The sequence below is a fragment of the Lampetra fluviatilis genome, chromosome 42 (assembly GCF_964198595.1).
Source record: "Lampetra fluviatilis chromosome 42, kcLamFluv1.1, whole genome shotgun sequence".
In the NCBI taxonomy this organism is placed as follows: Eukaryota; Metazoa; Chordata; class Hyperoartia; order Petromyzontiformes; family Petromyzontidae; genus Lampetra; species Lampetra fluviatilis.
In genome coordinates, this window is record NC_136316.1 from 2,427,634 (window position 1) to 2,447,212 (window position 19,579).

At 47.0% G+C, this 19,579-nt stretch overlaps 1 protein-coding gene across 8 annotated transcripts in view; it reads left to right on the plus strand.

Moving 5' to 3' along the window:
- Nucleotides 1-19,579, plus strand: part of TCAIM (T cell activation inhibitor, mitochondrial) — a 32,581-nt gene extending 13,002 nt beyond the window's left edge. The window contains exons 5-13 of one of the 8 annotated variants that reach the window (XR_013639923.1): nt 1,160-1,255; nt 4,286-4,408; nt 5,903-6,000; nt 8,313-8,404; nt 9,443-9,675; nt 12,321-12,477; nt 12,787-12,963; nt 14,486-14,620; nt 17,330-19,579. Coding sequence is in view for 6 of the 8 variants with exons in the window: in XM_078875681.1 (XP_078731807.1) it covers nt 1,160-1,255; nt 4,286-4,408; nt 5,903-6,000; nt 8,313-8,404; nt 9,443-9,675; nt 12,321-12,477; nt 12,787-13,257 (1,270 nt within the window). In the remaining 2 variants the exon portion in view is untranslated. Of the gene's footprint in view, nt 1-1,159; nt 1,256-4,285; nt 4,409-5,902; nt 6,001-8,312; nt 8,405-9,442; nt 9,676-12,320; nt 12,478-12,629; nt 12,742-12,786 lie in introns of those variants that run through there. The other 7 variants (XR_013639924.1, XM_078875683.1, XM_078875684.1 and 4 more) reach the window with 7 other exon arrangements.

Consider the following 19,579-nt stretch of genomic DNA (forward strand, 5'->3'; position numbering starts at 1 on the left):
ACAGCATCTCAAGACGTGGTCACATTTAGACGCAATGCTCACGGTCATTTTATTACTTTATCTCGTTTAACGAGGTGAGAATTCCAGAGACCACAATGAGTTTCATTTGCACGAGTGACCTGAGGCCGTTAGTCTGCCAGTAGGGGGCGATGATCGCCATTTACGATCCCAATTGAGTAATGTTGGGGTGTAACTTCCGAACGTGGAAAATTTGGACCCTGACGCCGGCATACGATGGCCTACTCTTGCGAATGACGTAATCAATAACTCTTTGTTAATCTACTGCTGGATGAGTGCCTTCCCACTGCCGTGCGATCGTGGAGTTTTTGGTTTTTATCATACTTCACCACACTGGTCATAGACGTGAGAGCATAGTGGTGCAGTACAACATCAATATTTTTCTGTAATCCCCTCTGCTCCCTCCAATGTTTCTCCGCCAGCCATAACACCTATCCATCCGAGCACTGTGCAGTCTCAGCCCTGCGTAGCTTTATTTTAAATGATTATGCTCGTTTCCTCACCGAATCCCAAGACTCTTGGGATATCTGACGAGGTTAGCTTCCGATATCTGAAAAGATCGGGCTCATTCCCCGTGGTATTGTTCATTTCAGTGTCGAGTTTATTTAATTTGTTACGCGGATGATCCCGTTTAGTCATTAGTCAGCATATTTTATAACCGAGATCCACGGTGTGTGAGCAGAGCAGCAGCAACAAAAACAAAAGTAAAAAACATGAATATTGCAGAGAACAAATACAGGGTCCTAGAGAAAATTGCACAACTCACAAACCCAGGTATTTAACGATCACAGACAAAATGCACGAATCGAAAAACAATGCATCGGCTAGGCCAGTTGCTGGCAAAGAAAATAACAGGCAGAGACATTTTTTTCATATTCGGTAAAAAAAAAAAACACCCTCACTACTTCAAGAGCCGCAATGCACATCAATACCTAGACACACACATAACGTCACAAGGCAGTCTGTAAAGCGCCACATGCTGCTCCGGAGCTGCAGGTTGCCGATCCCTGGGCTAGGCGCTGCATGAATCCCAGTGGCGTTGCGTCGCGTAGTATCGCACGTGGCCCGCTCGGCTGAGCTTGGCGCGTGGTCCGTTCGAGCGTTGGTGACGTGGCGGTGTCGTGCGCGCCCCGCGTGCTAGGCCGATCAAGTGGGACAAGACGTTCTACACCTTCACGGGACAGAAGGACCCCGACGAGGAGATGCGGAAGGCCAAGGTGGCTGAGCCAACGCTTGGGTAACGATTTTGCATTGACGTCTCGAGCCGCCAATCTGTGTTCGGCAGCACGTGGAGCTAGGTGACCTGTCTGAGGAGCATTACGCGTTTTATCGCTACTATTACTACGCTTCGTTTACTCAGGAGAGGCTCACCGAATCTCAACTCCTTCAGGAGGGTCCTGCCAATCTTTGCAGTCAGGGGCAATGCTGCAACCATTTAGTAATTTGCGGAGTAATTTTTCAGCTTTGGGATGTTTGGCCAATACCAGTCGCACTATGGGTGTGTGTTTTTTTTTATCTATGGGAGGAAGCTGCTGAAGCCAGATATAACAAATGCAGAACAGGGGGAGAACATTACAAACTGCACGCAGAAAGGCACCCGAGTTGGGAAATAAACACGGGTCCTTAAAGCTGTGAGGCACGAGTGTTTCTACTGCGCCACTCTCGCCGCCCAAATGTCATTGATTGAAACTCCTACCATCACGATGCATGCTTGCCATCGTTTGTGTAAGAATCGGGTACGTCTGATTGCGCGTGATCGGATCGGATCAGACGCGTGGACACTCTGAGCGAGCGAATGGAACGAAGGCTGAAATGTAGCAAAGAAGCATGGAGAGATGCATGCTGGGTATTAGACTTGAGAGAGAGAGGGAAAATAAATGTACGTATTGGAAAAAAACACGAATTCTAGACATCATATTGACTGTTAAGGAAAGTATGTTGTCTTGGGCAGGGACTGAATAAAGAATGCGTGAGAATGAATGAAGCACGTAGGCTTTCGCGACCAATATTGTTCATAATCAACGATTTTTGGGTTTAGATCGCGTTATTTATAAATGTGTCGTAACCCTCCACCACCCGACACGGCCAATCAGTAAAAAAAGTGTCACGTTGACAAAAGACAAATAGTTCACTGCTTTAGCCCACCGGTGTGTTGAAGCGTGAAACCACAACATTTACAATTTGAGTACGACGTTTCGCTGGTAATTGCATCCAGCATCATCGGGCAATTCGCCAGAATGGTGAGGCTCTGCTGTGTCTCCCGTTCTTATATAGAGCAGCAGCAGGGTGACGTCATCATTAACTCATTAACTCATCAGGTGCAAAGATTTGAGGGGGGGGGTTATTGTAATTATATACTTGATTAGTAATAAGGCTATTGTTACGATGCGAGTTGTAGATTAGTAATCATTTGGAATGTGTTCTATTGTGATTATGCTACATTAATAATCAGTTAGTGCTTGTTTCCCTTATAAGGAATTGTAATGCATCTTATTTAATAATACGCTTCCAGGCCGCACTAAGCCTGTAGCTGTCTGAGCGATTAAAGTTATTTCTGTTTCTCTCAATCTCAATGGATTCTCTAATTAGTCTTTGCCAGTAGTAACTAGTTTTACACAACACTTCAACGTTGTCAAAATCAATTGAGTGTCCCTGTTGACAAGCATGTTCTGCCACTGCCGACAGTTGTGTTTGCGATAGTTTAATATTTCTCTGGTGTTCTTTTAGTCTTACACTAACGTTACGCCCTGTCTGTCCAATATAGCATCTGCCACATACACAATTAATCCGATATACACCTTCTGTTGATAATTTAGGTAATTCGTCTTTAGTGCACGTTACTAGTTGTTGAATTTTGTGTACTGTACCAAATCTTACTGTAATGTTTTGCTTTTGCAAAACACGGGCTAATTTGTCAGTTACTCCTGAGATAAATGGTATTTTTATTGTTTTAATAATCTGATCGCTTTCAGCAGTGTTGCTTTGCGATCGTGATTTGGCATTTAGTGCTCTTAACAGAGCATTTAGTGCTCTTAACAGAGCACTAAATGCCAAATCACGATCGCAAAGCAACACTGCTGAAAGCGATCAGATTATTAAAACAATAAAAATACCATTTATCTCAGGAGTAACTGACAAATTAGCCCGTGTTTTGCAAAAGCAAAACATTACAGTAAGATTTGGTACAGTACACAAAATTCAACAACTAGTAACGTGCACTAAAGACGAATTACCTAAATTATCAACAGAAGGTGTATATCGGATTAATTGTGTATGTGGCAGATGCTATATTGGACAGACAGGGCGTAACGTTAGTGTAAGACTAAAAGAACACCAGAGAAATATTAAACTATCGCAAACACAACTGTCGGCAGTGGCAGAACATGCTTGTCAACAGGGACACTCAATTGATTTTGACAACGTTGAAGTGTTGTGTAAAACTAGTTACTACTGGCAAAGACTAATTAGAGAATCCATTGAGATTGAGAGAAACAGAAATAACTTTAATCGCTCAGACAGCTACAGGCTTAGTGCGGCCTGGAAGCGTATTATTAAATAAGATGCATTACAATTCCTTATAAGGGAAACAAGCACTAACTGATTATTAATGTAGCATAATTACAATAGAACACATTCCAAATGATTACTAATCTACAACTCGCATCGTAACAATAGCCTTATTACTAATCAAGTATATAATTACAATAACCCCCCCCCTCAAATCTTTGCACCTGATGAGTTAATGAGTTAATGATGACGTCACCCTGCTGCTGCTCTATATAAGAACGGGAGACACAGCAGAGCCTCACCATTCTGGCGAATTGCCCGATGATGCTGGATGCAATTACCAGCGAAACGTCGTACTCAAATTGTAAATGTTGTGGTTTCACGCTTCAACACACCGGTGGGCTAAAGCAGTGAACTATTTGTCTTTTGTCAACGTGACACTTTTTTTACTGATTGGCCGTGTCGGGTGGTGGAGGGTTACGACACATTTATAAATAACGCGATCTAAACCCAAAAATCGTTGATTATGATGAATGAAGCAGCAGAGCACATGGAGCGAAACTTCGAACATCGTGCCGAACGACGCGCGGTACGAAGCACATTTGAAAACGAATGAATGAGTGAATGAATCGTGCTCGAGCGTTGAGCCGGACCTCCTTGCGGTTCATCGCTGCCCTCCGCGGGGGTTGGGTGGTGATGGTGATGGTTGAGAAGTCACGCGTCGGGGTACGGGGGGCTCCGCGTGCCGCCCTCTCGCCAGGGCGTGGCTCCAGAGGCACGGGCCCACGGCGGCCGAGAGGCTGCAGAAGAGCCTGCCACTCCGCACGGCCGTGCAGAGGCTCAAGGAGGAGCTGTGTCAGCGCATGGGGCTGCAGGACATACGGTGAGTGAGGACACGCGGTCAGTGAAGATGCATGGTAAGGGCGTGCAGTTAGCATAATTGGTAAGGACACGAGATCAGTAAGGATACATGGGAAGGATATGTATTTTGTAAGGATACATGGCAAGGACACATGGTTAGTAGGGAGACGTTAAAAGAATATACGTTAATTCAGAATGTGCGGTGAGTATGCTCCGCACGGTAGGTACACGTCAATAAGCACACCCGGTGGTTGTTCCATAGTAAGGATACGTGGTCAGTGAGGAGCAGTCGCAGGGCACACATTGCATTAAAGCAAACGGCGTGTACGATTACTAACCAAGCAACTTGAGACTTTCCACAACATAAGCTCGGCGCTTATTTATCCGCTTCGTGAGCGTTGAGGCAGCGGCAAACCTCTCCGCCCACGCGCCGTTTGCGACCGCGATGTGTTCCGCCAAACAGAGGCGCAATTCACCTTGGCTTTCAAAATAGTTGCCACCCAATTCCACGTTTCGAAAATTATTTGTCAACCAATTCCACGTTTCCACCCTTCAGTGTGAAGTGGGAAGGCTTGCTGTCGAAGCGCGTGGCACGCGTCGCGTTCGGACGCTGATTCGGCACGGCTCATCACTGCACGCAGAGGGAGCGTTCTGGTCAGGAGTGATGCATGGTCGGGGTAGGGGGGGGGGCGGTTCGGCCGGCCACCCCAGATGGACAGAAAGATGGCCTTTATAACCAGTAAAGAGCTGATCGAAACTCGGCGCTGCCTGTCAAGGGAGGCTTGATTGAAACTACGATATTGCCATATGCTATTTGTTATTAGTCTGCGATCGATGTTTGCTCTTGAGGTATGGAACAGATGTATGATATTGGTTTATGCCATTGTTTGTTGTGCAAAATAGCTGAAGGACTCTGTACTCATTCTCTGCACTGTTGATGTTTTTGTCTTTTGTTGTTGTTGTTGTTGCCGCTCTGCTCATGCAGCATGATGGATCTCCCGTGAAAAATAGTCGGGCAGCTGGCTGAATGGGACCACCATCTGTGTAGCTAATAGAACAAAGGTTTTTTGGGTTAGATCGCGTAAATATATAAATGTGTCGTTAAACCCACCACCACCCGACACAGCCAATTAGTAAGGGTTGTCACGTGAGCAGAACGTGCCAATTCACCACTAGGGAGACAAAGGTGGCTGGGCGTGGTCCTGGCCACCCACCACCTCATGTTGCTGTTCCAAACTTCATAGGTACTCGCCAACAGCACTTGCCCAAAAAGTCTGTTAAGGCTATACAGGGGATCTTTGTCTTTGTACCACATGGTGTGTGGAATAACCTAGAATAAGCGTGAACTTGTGGTGTTGCGCTGTGTGTGCTTTGCCTTGTCTTTGCGTGGCGTGTGCTGCTTTTGGTGTGTTCAGCTGTGCGACGTATGCTTCGTGCCACAGCATGTAGTAGCGCACGGTCGGCCCCACGCGTGCACGGCACTTCCCCGTTATTTGCCGTCGTTATTTGCACGCAGGTGGCAAAGACAGTGGGGTGTGGCACACAAGAACAGCCAGCTGCACAGCCTGAGCCGAATGGGACAGCAGTTCCCGCAGCTGGCACAGCAACTGAAGGGTACGCACGCACACGTACGGGAGCGCATGCGCGCGCGCGCGTGTGGATACACCGGTGAAAAAGTGTTATTGATCATCGCGTGCAAAAACTATTTTTTAAAAATCTGTTACAGGACAATTCCTCTATTCGTTGCCCTATTATCCTATTATCACAATCTGTAAGGTCCATGGAAACTCCTATTAATCACACCTATAAGGTCCATGGAAACTCCTATTATTACAATCTGTAAGGTCCATGGAAACTCCTATTATCACAATCTGTAAGTTCCATGGAAACTCCTATTATCACAATCTGTAAGGTCCATGGAAACTCCTATTATCACAATCTGTAAGGTCCATGGAAACTCCTATTATCACAATCTGTAAGGTCCATGGAAACTCCTATTATCACAATCTGTAAGTTCCATGGAAACTCCTATTATCACAATCGGTAAGTTCCATGGAAACTCCTATTATCACAATCTGTAAGGTCCATGGAAACTCCTATTATCACAATCTGTAAGTTCCATGGAAACTCCTATTATCACAATCTGTAAGTTCCATGGAAACTCCTATTATCACAATCTGTAAGTTCCATGGAAACTCCTATTATCACAATCGGTAAGTTCCATGGAAACTCCTATTATCACAATCTGTAAGTTCCATGGAAACTCTTATTATCAAAATCTGTAAGTTCCATGGAAACTCCTATTATCACAATCTGTAAGTTGCATGGAAACTCCTATTATCCACATCTGTCAGATCCATGGGAACTCCTATTAATCACACCTATAAGGTCCATGGAAACTCCTATTATCCACATCTGTAAGTTCCATGGAAACTCCTATTATCACAATCTGTTATCCGCGGCTCCTATTCCTATTATCAGCAGCATTCCGCAATTTTTACTGACAATGCAGAACGAAGCAGCTGCGTTATGCTTCAGGAAATAATGTGTTGCTTCTATTTCAAGGGGAAATAAGCGAACACAAAGTACTTGGGCACTTAGATTTATTTTTATTTTATTGTATAAAATATTTTATTGTTTTATATTTGTATGAATTTTTTTATTGTTTCATATTTATTGTATTATATATTTTTAATTGTTTTACATTTATTGAATTATATTTTTTATTGTTTTACCCCCATTGCTGATGTTGGGACTGTGCCCTGTGCAGGGTGTATGGGGGCTAATCACTGCTGGAGCAATGTAATTCTCAAGCGTGGCGACACAGATGATTGTATGAGGGTGTAAGATTGCTACGTGCCGTGTCCTTTTTTCGGCCTTTCGTTTCCCTCGCCCCCGCCCCCCCTGGTATGTAGTGTGTCTGTTCTTTGGGTTTTCTACGGGATTCAAATAATGATGGTTGTTATGGCTTGGGTCAAAAAGGTAGTCTTGTGTTTTTCAACAGAAGAAATGTTACGTAATAGTCTTATTATGACTTAAAGCTTTCGTGACTGCAGGAATTCAAATTCTTTGGGTCTTTCGGTAAAGCCACGTAGATAGAATAAATAAATAAATAAATAGATAAATAAATAACTATCACGACGTTTCAATCGCAACACAAGCAATCGTCATCAGGTGAAAATATATATATTTTTTGGGGTATTTCGGTAAAGCCACGTAGATAAAAAAAGAAATATCTCGAGAAAAAAAAAAAATCAAAATATCAGGACCGCTTGTGTTGCGACCGAAACGTCGTGTTTTCTTTTCTTATTTTTTCTATCTACGTGACTTTACCGAAAGCACCAGAGAGTACGTGTGTGTTTATGTGACCGCTTGGCTTCTTCACGTTGCTCTACGTGTCGCCGTGCACATCTGTGCTGTCCGTCCGTTTGCTGTCGACGTCGCAAAAAACACAGTGGAACATTACATAAAAATACGATCTCCTTTACACGAGGGCATAATTTTTAATGTTTCTAGCATCACCAGCAAAGAAATAGATTAATATGATTGGGGTAAAGTGTGGGTACTGTCATCTCTTCCGAGATGGTCTGGCCAGCTTGAACGATGTAACAACAATACACTCTAGAGGGGCTCTTTAGAAGTGCCTCTGGTGGAGGCCCTTCTGCCAGCAGTGGCGTGAGCAAGCAGTTGCAGGGCTGCCCCTTTACATTCATGAAATCCCATACATCTCATCAGTAAACCACGTAATTCACATCCCGTGAAGCGTGACGCTATCGCGAATAGAAAGTGGGTGAGGCTACCTGTGCAGGTCATCAGTAATGCAATATTTAATGATAAGGCTGCTCTCTGCTGGTTAATGCCGCGCGTTATCCCTGCTGCAAATTCATTCTGCCACCCTCTCCTCCGCCGTGTTTGGCTGCGTCCAGGCCAGATGCTGCTGTTCACCGACCAGTCGGGAGTGAACGCCCTGGGGCACATCATGTTGGGCACCACGGACGTGCACCACCACTGGATAAAGGTACTGGGGATGGGGGGGCTGCTGGCACGTTTAGGGGCGCCACAGAGGCGAGATGTTGACACTCAGCTCCCCCACATTGCTGTGCTTCTGTCTCCTGCCCACCTCACAGCCAGCCCCAACTGATCTACGGTGGCGAGTTATTAACTACCTCGCCTGGTATGTAGTAGGAGGTCGGGGGTTTTATCCCGACCCTTGGCGATACCTGTATATTTGGAGTTTGCACGTTCTGCCTGTGGTCGCATGCATTATTCTCCGGGTCCTCCAGTTTTTCCTTCCACATTTTTAATCAACGTGTGCTTAAGAGTGTTTGGCTACTATACATTTCCACGCAATAAGTTACTTTTGTTGAGCTATCATTTGTGACCAGGTCACTGAAAAATAGCTGCATAGCTCAGTGGGCCTTAGCTGGTCAAATTTAAATGGTTTAGTTTAATTCACCGGCACCGCCTTCATCGTCCAGCCAACGCAACTACTCTGCCCTGCTGCACACGAAGACACAAAGATGTCCAGGACAAGACGACTTTCCTTCCCGCAGCGGCCAACGCTCGCTGAAACTTGGGTGTGTCACGTTCCGTGTGTCGCGGGTGTGCTCCGCCCTTTAGAGCTGCCCAGTTTCCAAAACAAGGTGAAACAATGTGATGCGTGCACGTGCACCTGCCTGCACGCGTCTTTGTACTTGTGAAGAGTTGATAGGGGGGGATCTTTGTCTTTTGTGGGGAGCGGCAGTGCAGCGGTTAGCGCATTGTGTTACAAACACCCCCGGTGACCCGAGTTCGATTCCCGCTCACGGCCACCACCGGTGACGATTATCTGAACCGGTTCTGGGCCTCCCGTCACTCGACTCAGTACCCGGTGCGGTGTGTAAACATCGCCACTCGGGAGAAAAAGGCGGCCGGGCATGGTGCGGGAAACCCCCCATCCCTCGTGTACCGTGCCGTCCTTCATAGCTGCTCGCGAACGGAACTTGCCCCCACCGTCTGTTCATGGCTATGGACGGGGTGGTGGGCGTTGGGATCTTTGTCTCGTGCGCGGTCCCAGGCAGTGGAGGAGCGCCCACGCCTGTCCATGGTGCTCGCCCAGCTGCGCGCCGCCGAGGAGCGCGCGCGCCGCATGCTAGGCGGCGCGTCGCTCACCCAGCGCGACCCCCACGTCTCGGGCCTGTCGGCGCAATGGGCCCTAGCTCGCCTCAACCTCATGCGGGAGTCGGCGCTGCGCGGGCCGCCCCTCTTCCTGCCGGGCAGCCTGCGTGACCTGAGGCTCATCCTGGAGGGGTGAGGAGAGAAGAAGGCGGAGCGGCGTTGCCGGCGTGGCGTTGCCGCCTCGGCGTTGCCGGCGCGGTGCCCAGCCTTCGTGGCCTACAGCCAGTCCTCAATCATTTGCCGCATATTCTAAAGCGTTGTAAGACGCACCGGAAAGTAAGATGCAGCCATGGGCGGAGTTTGGGGGGGCAATGCACCCCACATTGGACACCTTCATAAATGTATTTTCAGTAATTTACAATTAAGATAAAAAATAATAATATATGCATCCACGATTCCTAATGTGAAGGACAAAGCGAACCCCTGCCCCACCCCCTAAATATAGAAGTCAAAACTTCGCCTGTGGACCCAGCCCAAACTTGTGCTCGGTGTCAAATAAAGTTACACGAACCCAATCGCGCACACAAAGACACAGATCCCCTGTATAGCCTCGAACAGACTATTGGGTACAAGCACTGTTAGAGAGTTGCATCTATGAAGGCCGGCATGGCACATGAGGGGGTGGGTGGTCAGCAACCACAACCGGCCACCTTCGTCTCCCCAGCGCTGATGTTTTTATACACCACACAAGGTACTGATTTAAGGCCGAGCAGATCTAGGGGAGGCTCCGGACCAGTTTAAATAATCGTCTCACTGGTGTTGGCCGTGAGCGGGAGTCGGAACTCGGGTCGCCGGCTTTGTAGCGCGGTGTGCTACCGCTCCTCATAGACACGTGATCCGGGATAGCAGACGCACCCCCAACATTTGCTTGAAGATAAAGGAGGAAAAATGTGCTTCTTATGATTCAATTAATTTCGCGATGCTGCTACGCTGACATTGGTGTACAGTCGCGTTTTTACAAAAACAATTCAACAGATTCGTCAATAACGCTGCCTTTAAATAAAAATAACTTGTAATCTGTGATGTTACTGGGATTGGCCCCTTTCCATGGCACATAATTGGAAAGCATTTATGTGCTGTGAAGGACTATTGCTTTGAGTTTTTTGTTTCATAACCTGGAGAGTACGGTATAGCGCGGGATTCCGTTCTGTGTCTCCACATATAAATAACAAGACATGTGTTTTAGGCTGTCATAGGCCTCTTGGCTTTCAACACCCGTGTAATCCAGCAACATTAGTTTACAGTCCCCGTAGAGCAGTGGTTCTTAACCTGGGTTGCACGCACCCCCTGGGAGTTGCGAGATGCCCTTTCTGGGGGCGTGAGACGTTGCCAGATTTTTTTAGAATGTAAATCATCGAAACGCAAATTAAGCACGGACACGTAAGTACAACTACTTTGTTTCATCAAACCCTGTGTACTTTATTAGCATACATTTTTTTTACGATTGAGAACCACTGCTGTAGAGGGTACTTTAGCATATCCTTTGACACTGGCCGGTCAGGCTGTGGCACACCCATCTATACAGCTCGTTGAACGAAAGCGGCGAGATTTAAGAAACTTGCACCATTGTTGCACCTGTCATGGCAGGAGACCAAATCTATCCGGTGACCTCTGGGTTTCACCACGACTTTCAAGTGCCTTTTAAAGGCAACAGGTGACTGGAGTGTGCTTAACGTAGACAGAAGCAGATCAAGTGTGCTCACCGTTACACCACAGCATCGGTGGGGCTCATTTGGAGGTGGCTGGGTGGCTCAAGAGGTCAGAGCGCTGAGCTCGCACCACTGCGGTCCTGGGTTCGATTAAAGTGAGTTGATGATCTCAGCCCCGTCGCCAACGATTGAAAAAAAAATCACGGAAAATTTGGTTCCGTACTTAGTTTGGATCATTTACAGCTCTGAGAATTCAAATATGAGTTGGTTACATATTCTTGGTTCTTTCGGTAAAGTCACGTCGAAGGAAAACAATAAGAAAAATATAAAACAAGAAAATTCTCACGACTTTTCGACTGCAACACAAGCAGAGAATTGTATTGTTTTATATTTTTATTATTTTATTGTTTCCCTTCCACGTGACTTTACCTGAAAGAGCCAAGAATATGAATCCCTGCAGTCACGAAAACTTTAAATCTAAATTCATGAGTTGGTTGTCACGCAAAAAACCTCGCTCATCTGCACAGCAAGTGGGAAGTGTTACCATCAATCGCGTAGGTCAGAGGTCACCCGAAGAATCATTTTGTCTCATGACATAACCGCCGATGGCACGATCGGGATAAAAAAAATCTGGGAGAAAACAAAAATATCCCGGAAGAATGCAGGAATTTCATGGGACCTCCTTTGCCAGTACCAAAATATACTAATAGGGTTTTCCCCCTATTAGTATATTTTGGTACTGGTTTTCCCCCTATTAGTATATTTTGGTACTGGCAAAGGAGGTCCCATGATGTAGCTGCTCACCCCAAGCTCTCATTACTCTGGTAGTGCGTTGTCTTTGAACTGTGCGCCTTTTGGCGTCATCTGGTCGAACACCATATGAGACTAGGCTCTAAAGAAAGCTATCTCTGGTGTGGACCAATCAGTTTCAAGGACAATGCATAAATGATCAGAGTATTGTTTTTTGTTTGCATTTGACTGCAAGTATTGTGGTTAATGTAAACATGATTCCTTGCAAAAGGTCTCAGTTTTGTTGCCAGAAAAAAGGGGGAAAACCCTATTAATGCAGGAATTGTTTTGTGCGGCGCGAGCGAGTGAACGGGCATCTGGCTGTGGTTGACCGTGCAGGGCGTGGGTGCACGCTGTGTCCCAGCTCGGAGTGCAGCCTGCGGCTCCTGGAGTCCGGCATGTTCGAGGTCCCAGTCACGAGCTCGGCCGACGCCCTGCAGATGTTCATCGCGGGCAACGCCAGGGAGGCGCGCGCGCGCATGAACGCGACGCAGAGGTGCGCGCCGCGTGGTCGCGCCGGGAAGTCGATGGCATCACGTCTGCTCATTGGGCCCTAATCACCCCCGGCGCACACCGGTGTCATTTTTGTTTTACGATATGAGTGACGAAAATATTAATCAAGCAAGTGTTTTTCGTTATTTTATTTAGCGATAACTACGAGTGGACGACAACACGACGAGACAAAACAAGTCTGAATCGAGGCGCAGACTTAAGATGATTCCGCATCGTATTCGAGACGGGCAGGTGCACCGAGGACTCTCAAACCGCGGCACCGCCTCTCACTTGCCGCCCGCGCTCCTCGCAGGCTGGAGGCCGAGGCACTGGCACTGGCGAAGGAGTGCGCGGAGCGGCTGGGAGCCCACCGATTGCGCGGCGAGGCCGGCCTCCCCCCGGCCGCCCTGGCCGAGTGCTGCCGCCGCTTGCTGCTGCTGCCGCCGCCAACGACGGCGCCCCATCTCTCGGGGCTCCGGGGGATGCGCGTGTGCGTCTCGCGCTACTACGCGGTGTCGCAGGATGGCGAGGTCGTCATCCCGTGGCAGTGGCGCGGATGAGTGCCAGCCTTCTGCTTCGGAGCGCTCCCTCCGTGTCCCCCGTCGGGAGGAGGCGGGGAGGGGCGAATGACCAAGCCGCGCTGGGGCCGTGGCGAAACAGCCCGGCCCGGCGCGGGTCAGGAGTCGCCAGTTTTTTTTTCCCCCCAGTGCAGAACCGAGCTGTGCCGTGCAGTCGATGTCGCGTGCAATGGACGAGTCGAGTCGCGTGCAGACAATGCGCGTGACAAAAAATTCTAAACCGCCCCCATGGCCCTGCTTGGCACCCGAGCCAGATTCAGATGTCTTTTGAGGGCAGCACGTGACGGTTTGGTCCTGGCTCAGCTTGGCAAATAGCCAGTGGGAAACCACCCATGCGTACTGCGACAGCCCCGGACTGGCACTGCTCGTCTGAGCGAGTGGACAAGGGCACGAGAAGTATTCTCTAAACCAGGGACGGTGGAACCCTTTTCCTTCCCCAGGGCTAAACGGGGCATTCGCCTTTCGCGGTGATACTAAACTTTTGTCATGCTAGGACTTGTGCATTGACTGCTCACAACTACTTGAAAGGCAACATGACTTGACGCGGCGTTGTTGTTCAGCCCAGCATATTACCCTCGAGTCCCTGATTAGTGCGGTGAAGATTATGGCAGCGACTGGTAAACGTCGTTTGCTGTTCGTTTCAAAGTGTTAGGCCTCAACGTGGCCATGGGCCACGACTTAAGTCCCATTTTAAACTTTTTTTTGTTTTGTTTACTCCGGCCTATAATTGAGTTGACCTTGGTTTGGGCGTTGTGAGATGCAGTTTTTGCATGAACTACGCTATATGAAATTGTATTATTATGAAATGAAGTCGTGGGCTGTAGGTTTACCACCCCTGCTGTTCAAAGACCGAAAGCACTTCGCTTCCATCGATATTTGTGCTGCTGTACGATGATGATGTTAATGCAGCAGGCTAACGATTCGGACAGTAGACCCTGTTCAGACAGACTACATACGTCCAAGCTGGTATATCGCCATCATTCATAATTTAAAATTTCCTACACTTCTGATGGTTTTTGGCGAGGTCTGGCTTGGTTATTACTAAGTGCAATGGAGTTAGGGGTTTATCGTTGATGTTCTGTTCTCAAAGCCGTCGACGACTCCTTGATTTATGTACACAGACGTACATAATGTCACCTTATGTTTATATTTACTAGGGGAAGGATGTTACTCAGTGTGGCAAAAAGATGAAACGCATTGTGTATATTTGTACGTTGTTTTAATAACAGCGGGAATTTAATACCGTGGCTGTATTAATATAAACCGAATGTGTCAACTACCTAAATGTGATAACCGGATGTCAAAATGCTTCGCACAAAAGTGAGACCTGGATTTTTAGGTCATGGGCAATTTATATTTCCCAGCAACCCTGCGCTTTCCTTAATTTAAATGCTGAGCAAGAGATTTTGACAGATGGAATTGGGTCACTTACAGGCAGAGAAGAGAGCGATCTTAAAAGTCTGGAAGTGAAAAGAGGAATGTTATCGGCCGTGTGGATGACCAGAGTCAAGACTCCGGGAGCAGCAGCAGAGAAGAAGCACGCATTTTCCCCGCGTGTATTTCATACAGGCGAGTTCCCTTGTGTTCTGTCTCCGTCTTTCACTCGGTCGTGCATTACCTGAGGAGTGAAGCTGCACGGGTGCGAGAGACGAGAGGCCTTCCCATAGGGCACAATACAGGACAGACGTCACGGAACTCAAGGTCACTGAGAGTTCACACCGGAGCTGTGGACAAAGCGTTTATTGTCGGTTACAATGTGGTATTAAGACAACACCTTCCAAGGTATAGATCGCATTTAATCCCGAATCGTTCGCTACTTTAGCATTTAGTGGGCGTGTGCTCTTCAAAGTGGATCCTTCCAAAGCGTCCCTTGCCGAGTTTAACAGGTACACGGAGGTTAGCACGTGACCTATTGACTGCAGAATCAATCTCAGCCGAGAAAGTTCGTGATGCTGGCCCATCTCTGCAAATCCATTTTTCCCAATTTGGACAATTTTGATTGGGACAACCCCGACACCGAGGCAAGCGGGCAGGCAGGAGCAAGGAGCACGCCGTTTAACACTTTCCCAGGCGGAAAAAATTGGCGAGGTTAAACTGGCACGTCCGCGGTAGTAAACGGCACGGACGTGGCCTCACCAGTGCTCCCAGAAGTCATCTGCTTGGATCTGACTCGAGTCACGAACCGGCGGAACAGACAACTCCAGATCACGTGCGCACACTCACACTGCTGACAAGGCTGCAGCCTCCCTCCCAATGGGCTCGCGATCCTCTGTACCATCAGGGGGAAACTTTCACTGGGGAACTCTAATAACCTGGTATACCTACCATGGGAAGACATGCCGACCCACAGCCCGCAGCAGAACAATACTGGCCTCAAGTGCTGGCTGGCAATGTCGATCATTCGGAAAATCGTGGCGCAGCCCTTTCAGATTGACAACTAGCACGAGGCGCTGGTACTTGCCTGGGTGGTATTGCAGACGCCGTCATTTCAGGGAAACCTGTCACACGGACGTTGTAAGACGTCTACCGCCCAGCTGCGCTTCTGTCGCAATTGTGCGTGCAATTGGGTTGCCACGATATTGCGTTCTGCGATGTTGCCGTACAACGTGTAAGGTCCTCGATAACCACATCGTATCGCGGTTATAATTTTTTCACTTTATTTCCCGACCAAAATTATTTAAATAACAAGCACAAAAATTGTCGATGTAACCATTTCCCAGACTAATTGACGGCATGATGGTAATATGACAAAGTAACATTCATAGTTTATTTATGAATATTATAGGTTTTTTTGGGGGGGGTTAGATCGCGTAATTATAAATGTGTCGTTAAACCCGACACCACCCGACACAGCCAATTAGTAAGATTTTTCACGTAAACAGAACATGCCAATTAATTACTAGTACAGCACACTGGCGTGTTGGAGAGCAAATCCACAACATTAACACTCTGAGTACGACGTTCTGCCAGTAATTACAACTAGCTTCATCAGGCAACAGCCAGATTTGTGGAGAAATCCTGTTTCGTTCTTTAAATAGAGGGATAAATGTGATTATATGACTTGTGAGCCCTCCACGTGTGAGGGAGGGTGGGATTAATTGGGTATCCATTGGGTTTAACGACACATTTATATTTACGCGATCTAACAAAAAAAAAACCCATATTATGGATGATATTTGTCGCGAAAGCCTACGTGTTAAACTGAGTTTATGTATTAACTGTTCAAACCGACAGCATCTGCGTTACAAGCATTTTAAAATGTATAGTTGCAACGGTCGGATAAGTCTTGTGGCAGGTTTGCTTTGAGTGAAATGTGAGTTGACGTTTGAGTAATCTTTATCCCGACTGAAAGTGCAGCAGAAAAAACCTATAAAATCGTGAAATCTTTATCCCGACTGTAAGTGCAGCACAGCAGAAAAAACCTATAAAATCGTGAAATCTTTATCTCGACTGTAAGTGCAGCACAGCAGAAAAAACCTATAAAATCGTGAAATCTTTATCTCGACTGTAAGTGCAGCACAGCAGAAAAAACCTATAAAATCGTGAAATGCCATGTCGAGAGTTTCGGTTAAGAATGACGATAATCGTCATCTTGTGAAAATCTATTTCGTGTCGGATCGTGAACAACGAATATCGCGTCAATCCCAGTCCGGGTGGATTGCACAGTAACATTCACGGCAGTGAGCGTCAGTTGCCTGGTGGGCACAATGAGATTCCAATATTCGTTCAGTATTAGCCAACGCAGTACTTTGCAAGCTCGCGCTATTAGTCACAATTGAAGATTGCACACGTAGCAATATCAAGCCATGTGTTACGTAGTTAGTTTTTGTCATTTTCACGTTGTTTTTTTGTTATCGTGGTATCCATAATGTATTACTGAAGAAGTGTAAAGCGAAGCCGTAAATGGGGTCATGTTCTCGGTAAATGGAATGGAAGCTGATACCATTTTTTGAAGCTTGGGGTGTGTGTGTGTGGGGAGCGGTAGTGTAGCGGTTAGCACGCTGTGCTATGAACCTGGCGACCCGGGTTCGATTCCCACTCACGGCCAACACCACTGACGATTATCTGAACCGGTCCCGGGCCTCTCCTAGGTCGACTCAACCTCAAATGAGTACCTGGTGCAGTGTGTAAACATCGCCACTGGGGAGACAGGCGGTCGGGCGTGGTGCTGGCCACCCACCCCCTCGTGTACCGTTCCGGCCTTCATAGGTGCTCGCTAACAGCACTTGCCCCTACAGTCTGTTAATGCTATACGGGGGATCTTTGTCTTTGTTTTAGGAACGCAACAGGGCACCTCCAAGTGGGTCGAGCTTGTCCGTGCAATGTGTCACGTGATGGCTGCGGTGGCGGCTTCCTCAAGTTGTGCCCGCACGTGCAATACAAGCCAAGCATGCCACCAAAGACAAAGATCCCCCATATAGCCTTAACAGACAGTTGGGGCAAGTGCTGTTAGCGAGCACCTGTGAAGGCCGGCACGGCATACGAGGAGGCGATTGGCCAACACCACGCACGACCGCCTTTATCTGCCCAGTGGCGATGTTTATACACCACAACAGGTACTCATTTCAGGCTGAGTCGACCTATAAAAAGCTTAGGGCCAGTTCAGATAATCGTCACTGGTTTTGGCCGTGAGCGAGAATCGAACTCGGGCTGCCGGGTTCTCAGCGCAGTGCGTTAACCACTACACTACCGCTTCCCCAGTGTTCCACCACACACACACATATACATCGGCTGCGTGAGCAGGTGTGGAATCGTGGAAAAAAGTAACCCGTAAAAACAAAGTTTTTCACTATAAATCCTTGAGTAAGAGTTTCATTTTTATCACATTGGTATTTTTAATTAAATATGAAAAAAAAATTCCCTAAAAAGTGGAAAATTTTGGAAAAATTTTTTCATGAAAATAAATTGTCACGCACAACGAGTCTGTGTGCAAAATGTCAGCTCGATTGGATCACGGGAAGTGGGTTAAAAAACGACCGAAATATTTGCACGGTCGTAAGCGCGCAAGCAAGCAAGCAAGTGAACTTAATATAAAGGATTTAAAAATAATAGTTGTTCGTCCGGTTGAGAACGCAAGAGACCTTTATAACGGTCTAATTTGCAAGAGTGCCCTGGGTAAATCGAGGCCAAGTCCGCACGAAATAAAAACCTCCGTGAAATATTCTTCTCTCCATTCGTCTGGCTGATGTCGATGCAGATCAACAGCTTACAGTTTCACAAACCGCGTCAGGAGCAAGCGGAGTGCATCGCCGTGATGTCTCTTTCCTATTTGTGGCTTGGCCATTGCGTCGTTATATATGTTGTATATGGTCCGTTTTCCATGACCACAGTCGCACACTGGAGCAATTTTTTTTTCCATTCGTGCAAAAGGTATCCGCTTCTGCCATGGTTTAGGGTGGACCTTGAGCTTCGTGGAAGATAAAAACCCAGGTGGTGTTTTGTTTGTTCTTTTGATCTCCATTCAACTTTCCAAGCTTCATCAAAGTTGAATTCGCATTGTCTAAGGCAGGGGAGGGGAACGTCCGGCCCGCGGGCCGTATAACGCCCACAAAATCATTGGGTCTGGCCCTGTCAAAGCAACCGCAGGCGGGACTCGAAATTCAATTAATCTAGGAGCAAACCTGGAAAAGCAGTTGCGAGTAGCAACATCATCATCATCAATACCAGCTAACATCACACGCCTCGACAAAGAGAAGCAGTTCCAGCCATCACATTAGGGGTGAGTTAATTAAATGTTTGACCAAATATAACAGGCTAATTGTTAAGTTAATAATTTTGTATGACCCGCGAATGATGTTATAAATATCCAAATGGCCCTTGGCAGAAAAAAAGTTCCCCACCCCTGGTCTAAGGGTAAGCGAATGGGTCCAAAAGGGCTTGGCGTGACTTCAAGTGATGACGAGGGCCGTTATTGAGGTCCTGATGAGTGGGAAGGACTTCCCGAAGGGTTGGGGAGAGAGATGTGTGACGTGAAATGAACAGGAGGAAACCCTTTCATCCTTTGCCAAGGTAAACGGGCGGTGGCGGTTTAAATCAAGTGGCCTCCCTGGTTATTACTGTGGGTGTAACAACCGTAGATATACCGGGAAACACTCGCTTGGGGGTCTGCGCACGACATTCATGTCCCCCTCCTGAAAAACTCTTGCAAACGAGACCATCCTGAATTTCGATGTAAAGCTTTCGTGACTGCAGGGATTCATCTTGGTTATTTCGGTAAAGTCACGTAGAATGGGAATAATAAAAATAAAATAAAAAACATAATAAAATAATATAATAAAATAATATAAAAACATAATATTATTTTTGTATTTCCCTTCTACGTGACTTTACCGAAAGAACCAAGAAGATGAGACCATCCTGGTCTAATGGGTTTGCACCCTATTCATATTCTTAGGTTTTTTCGGTAAAGTCACGTAGGTAAAACATCAAAATTAATAAAAATAAAATAAAGATCACGACGTTTCGGAGGCAACACAAGTCTCCGTCATCAGGTGGGACCGTCACAGCCAGATTAGCTGCATCAAGTGA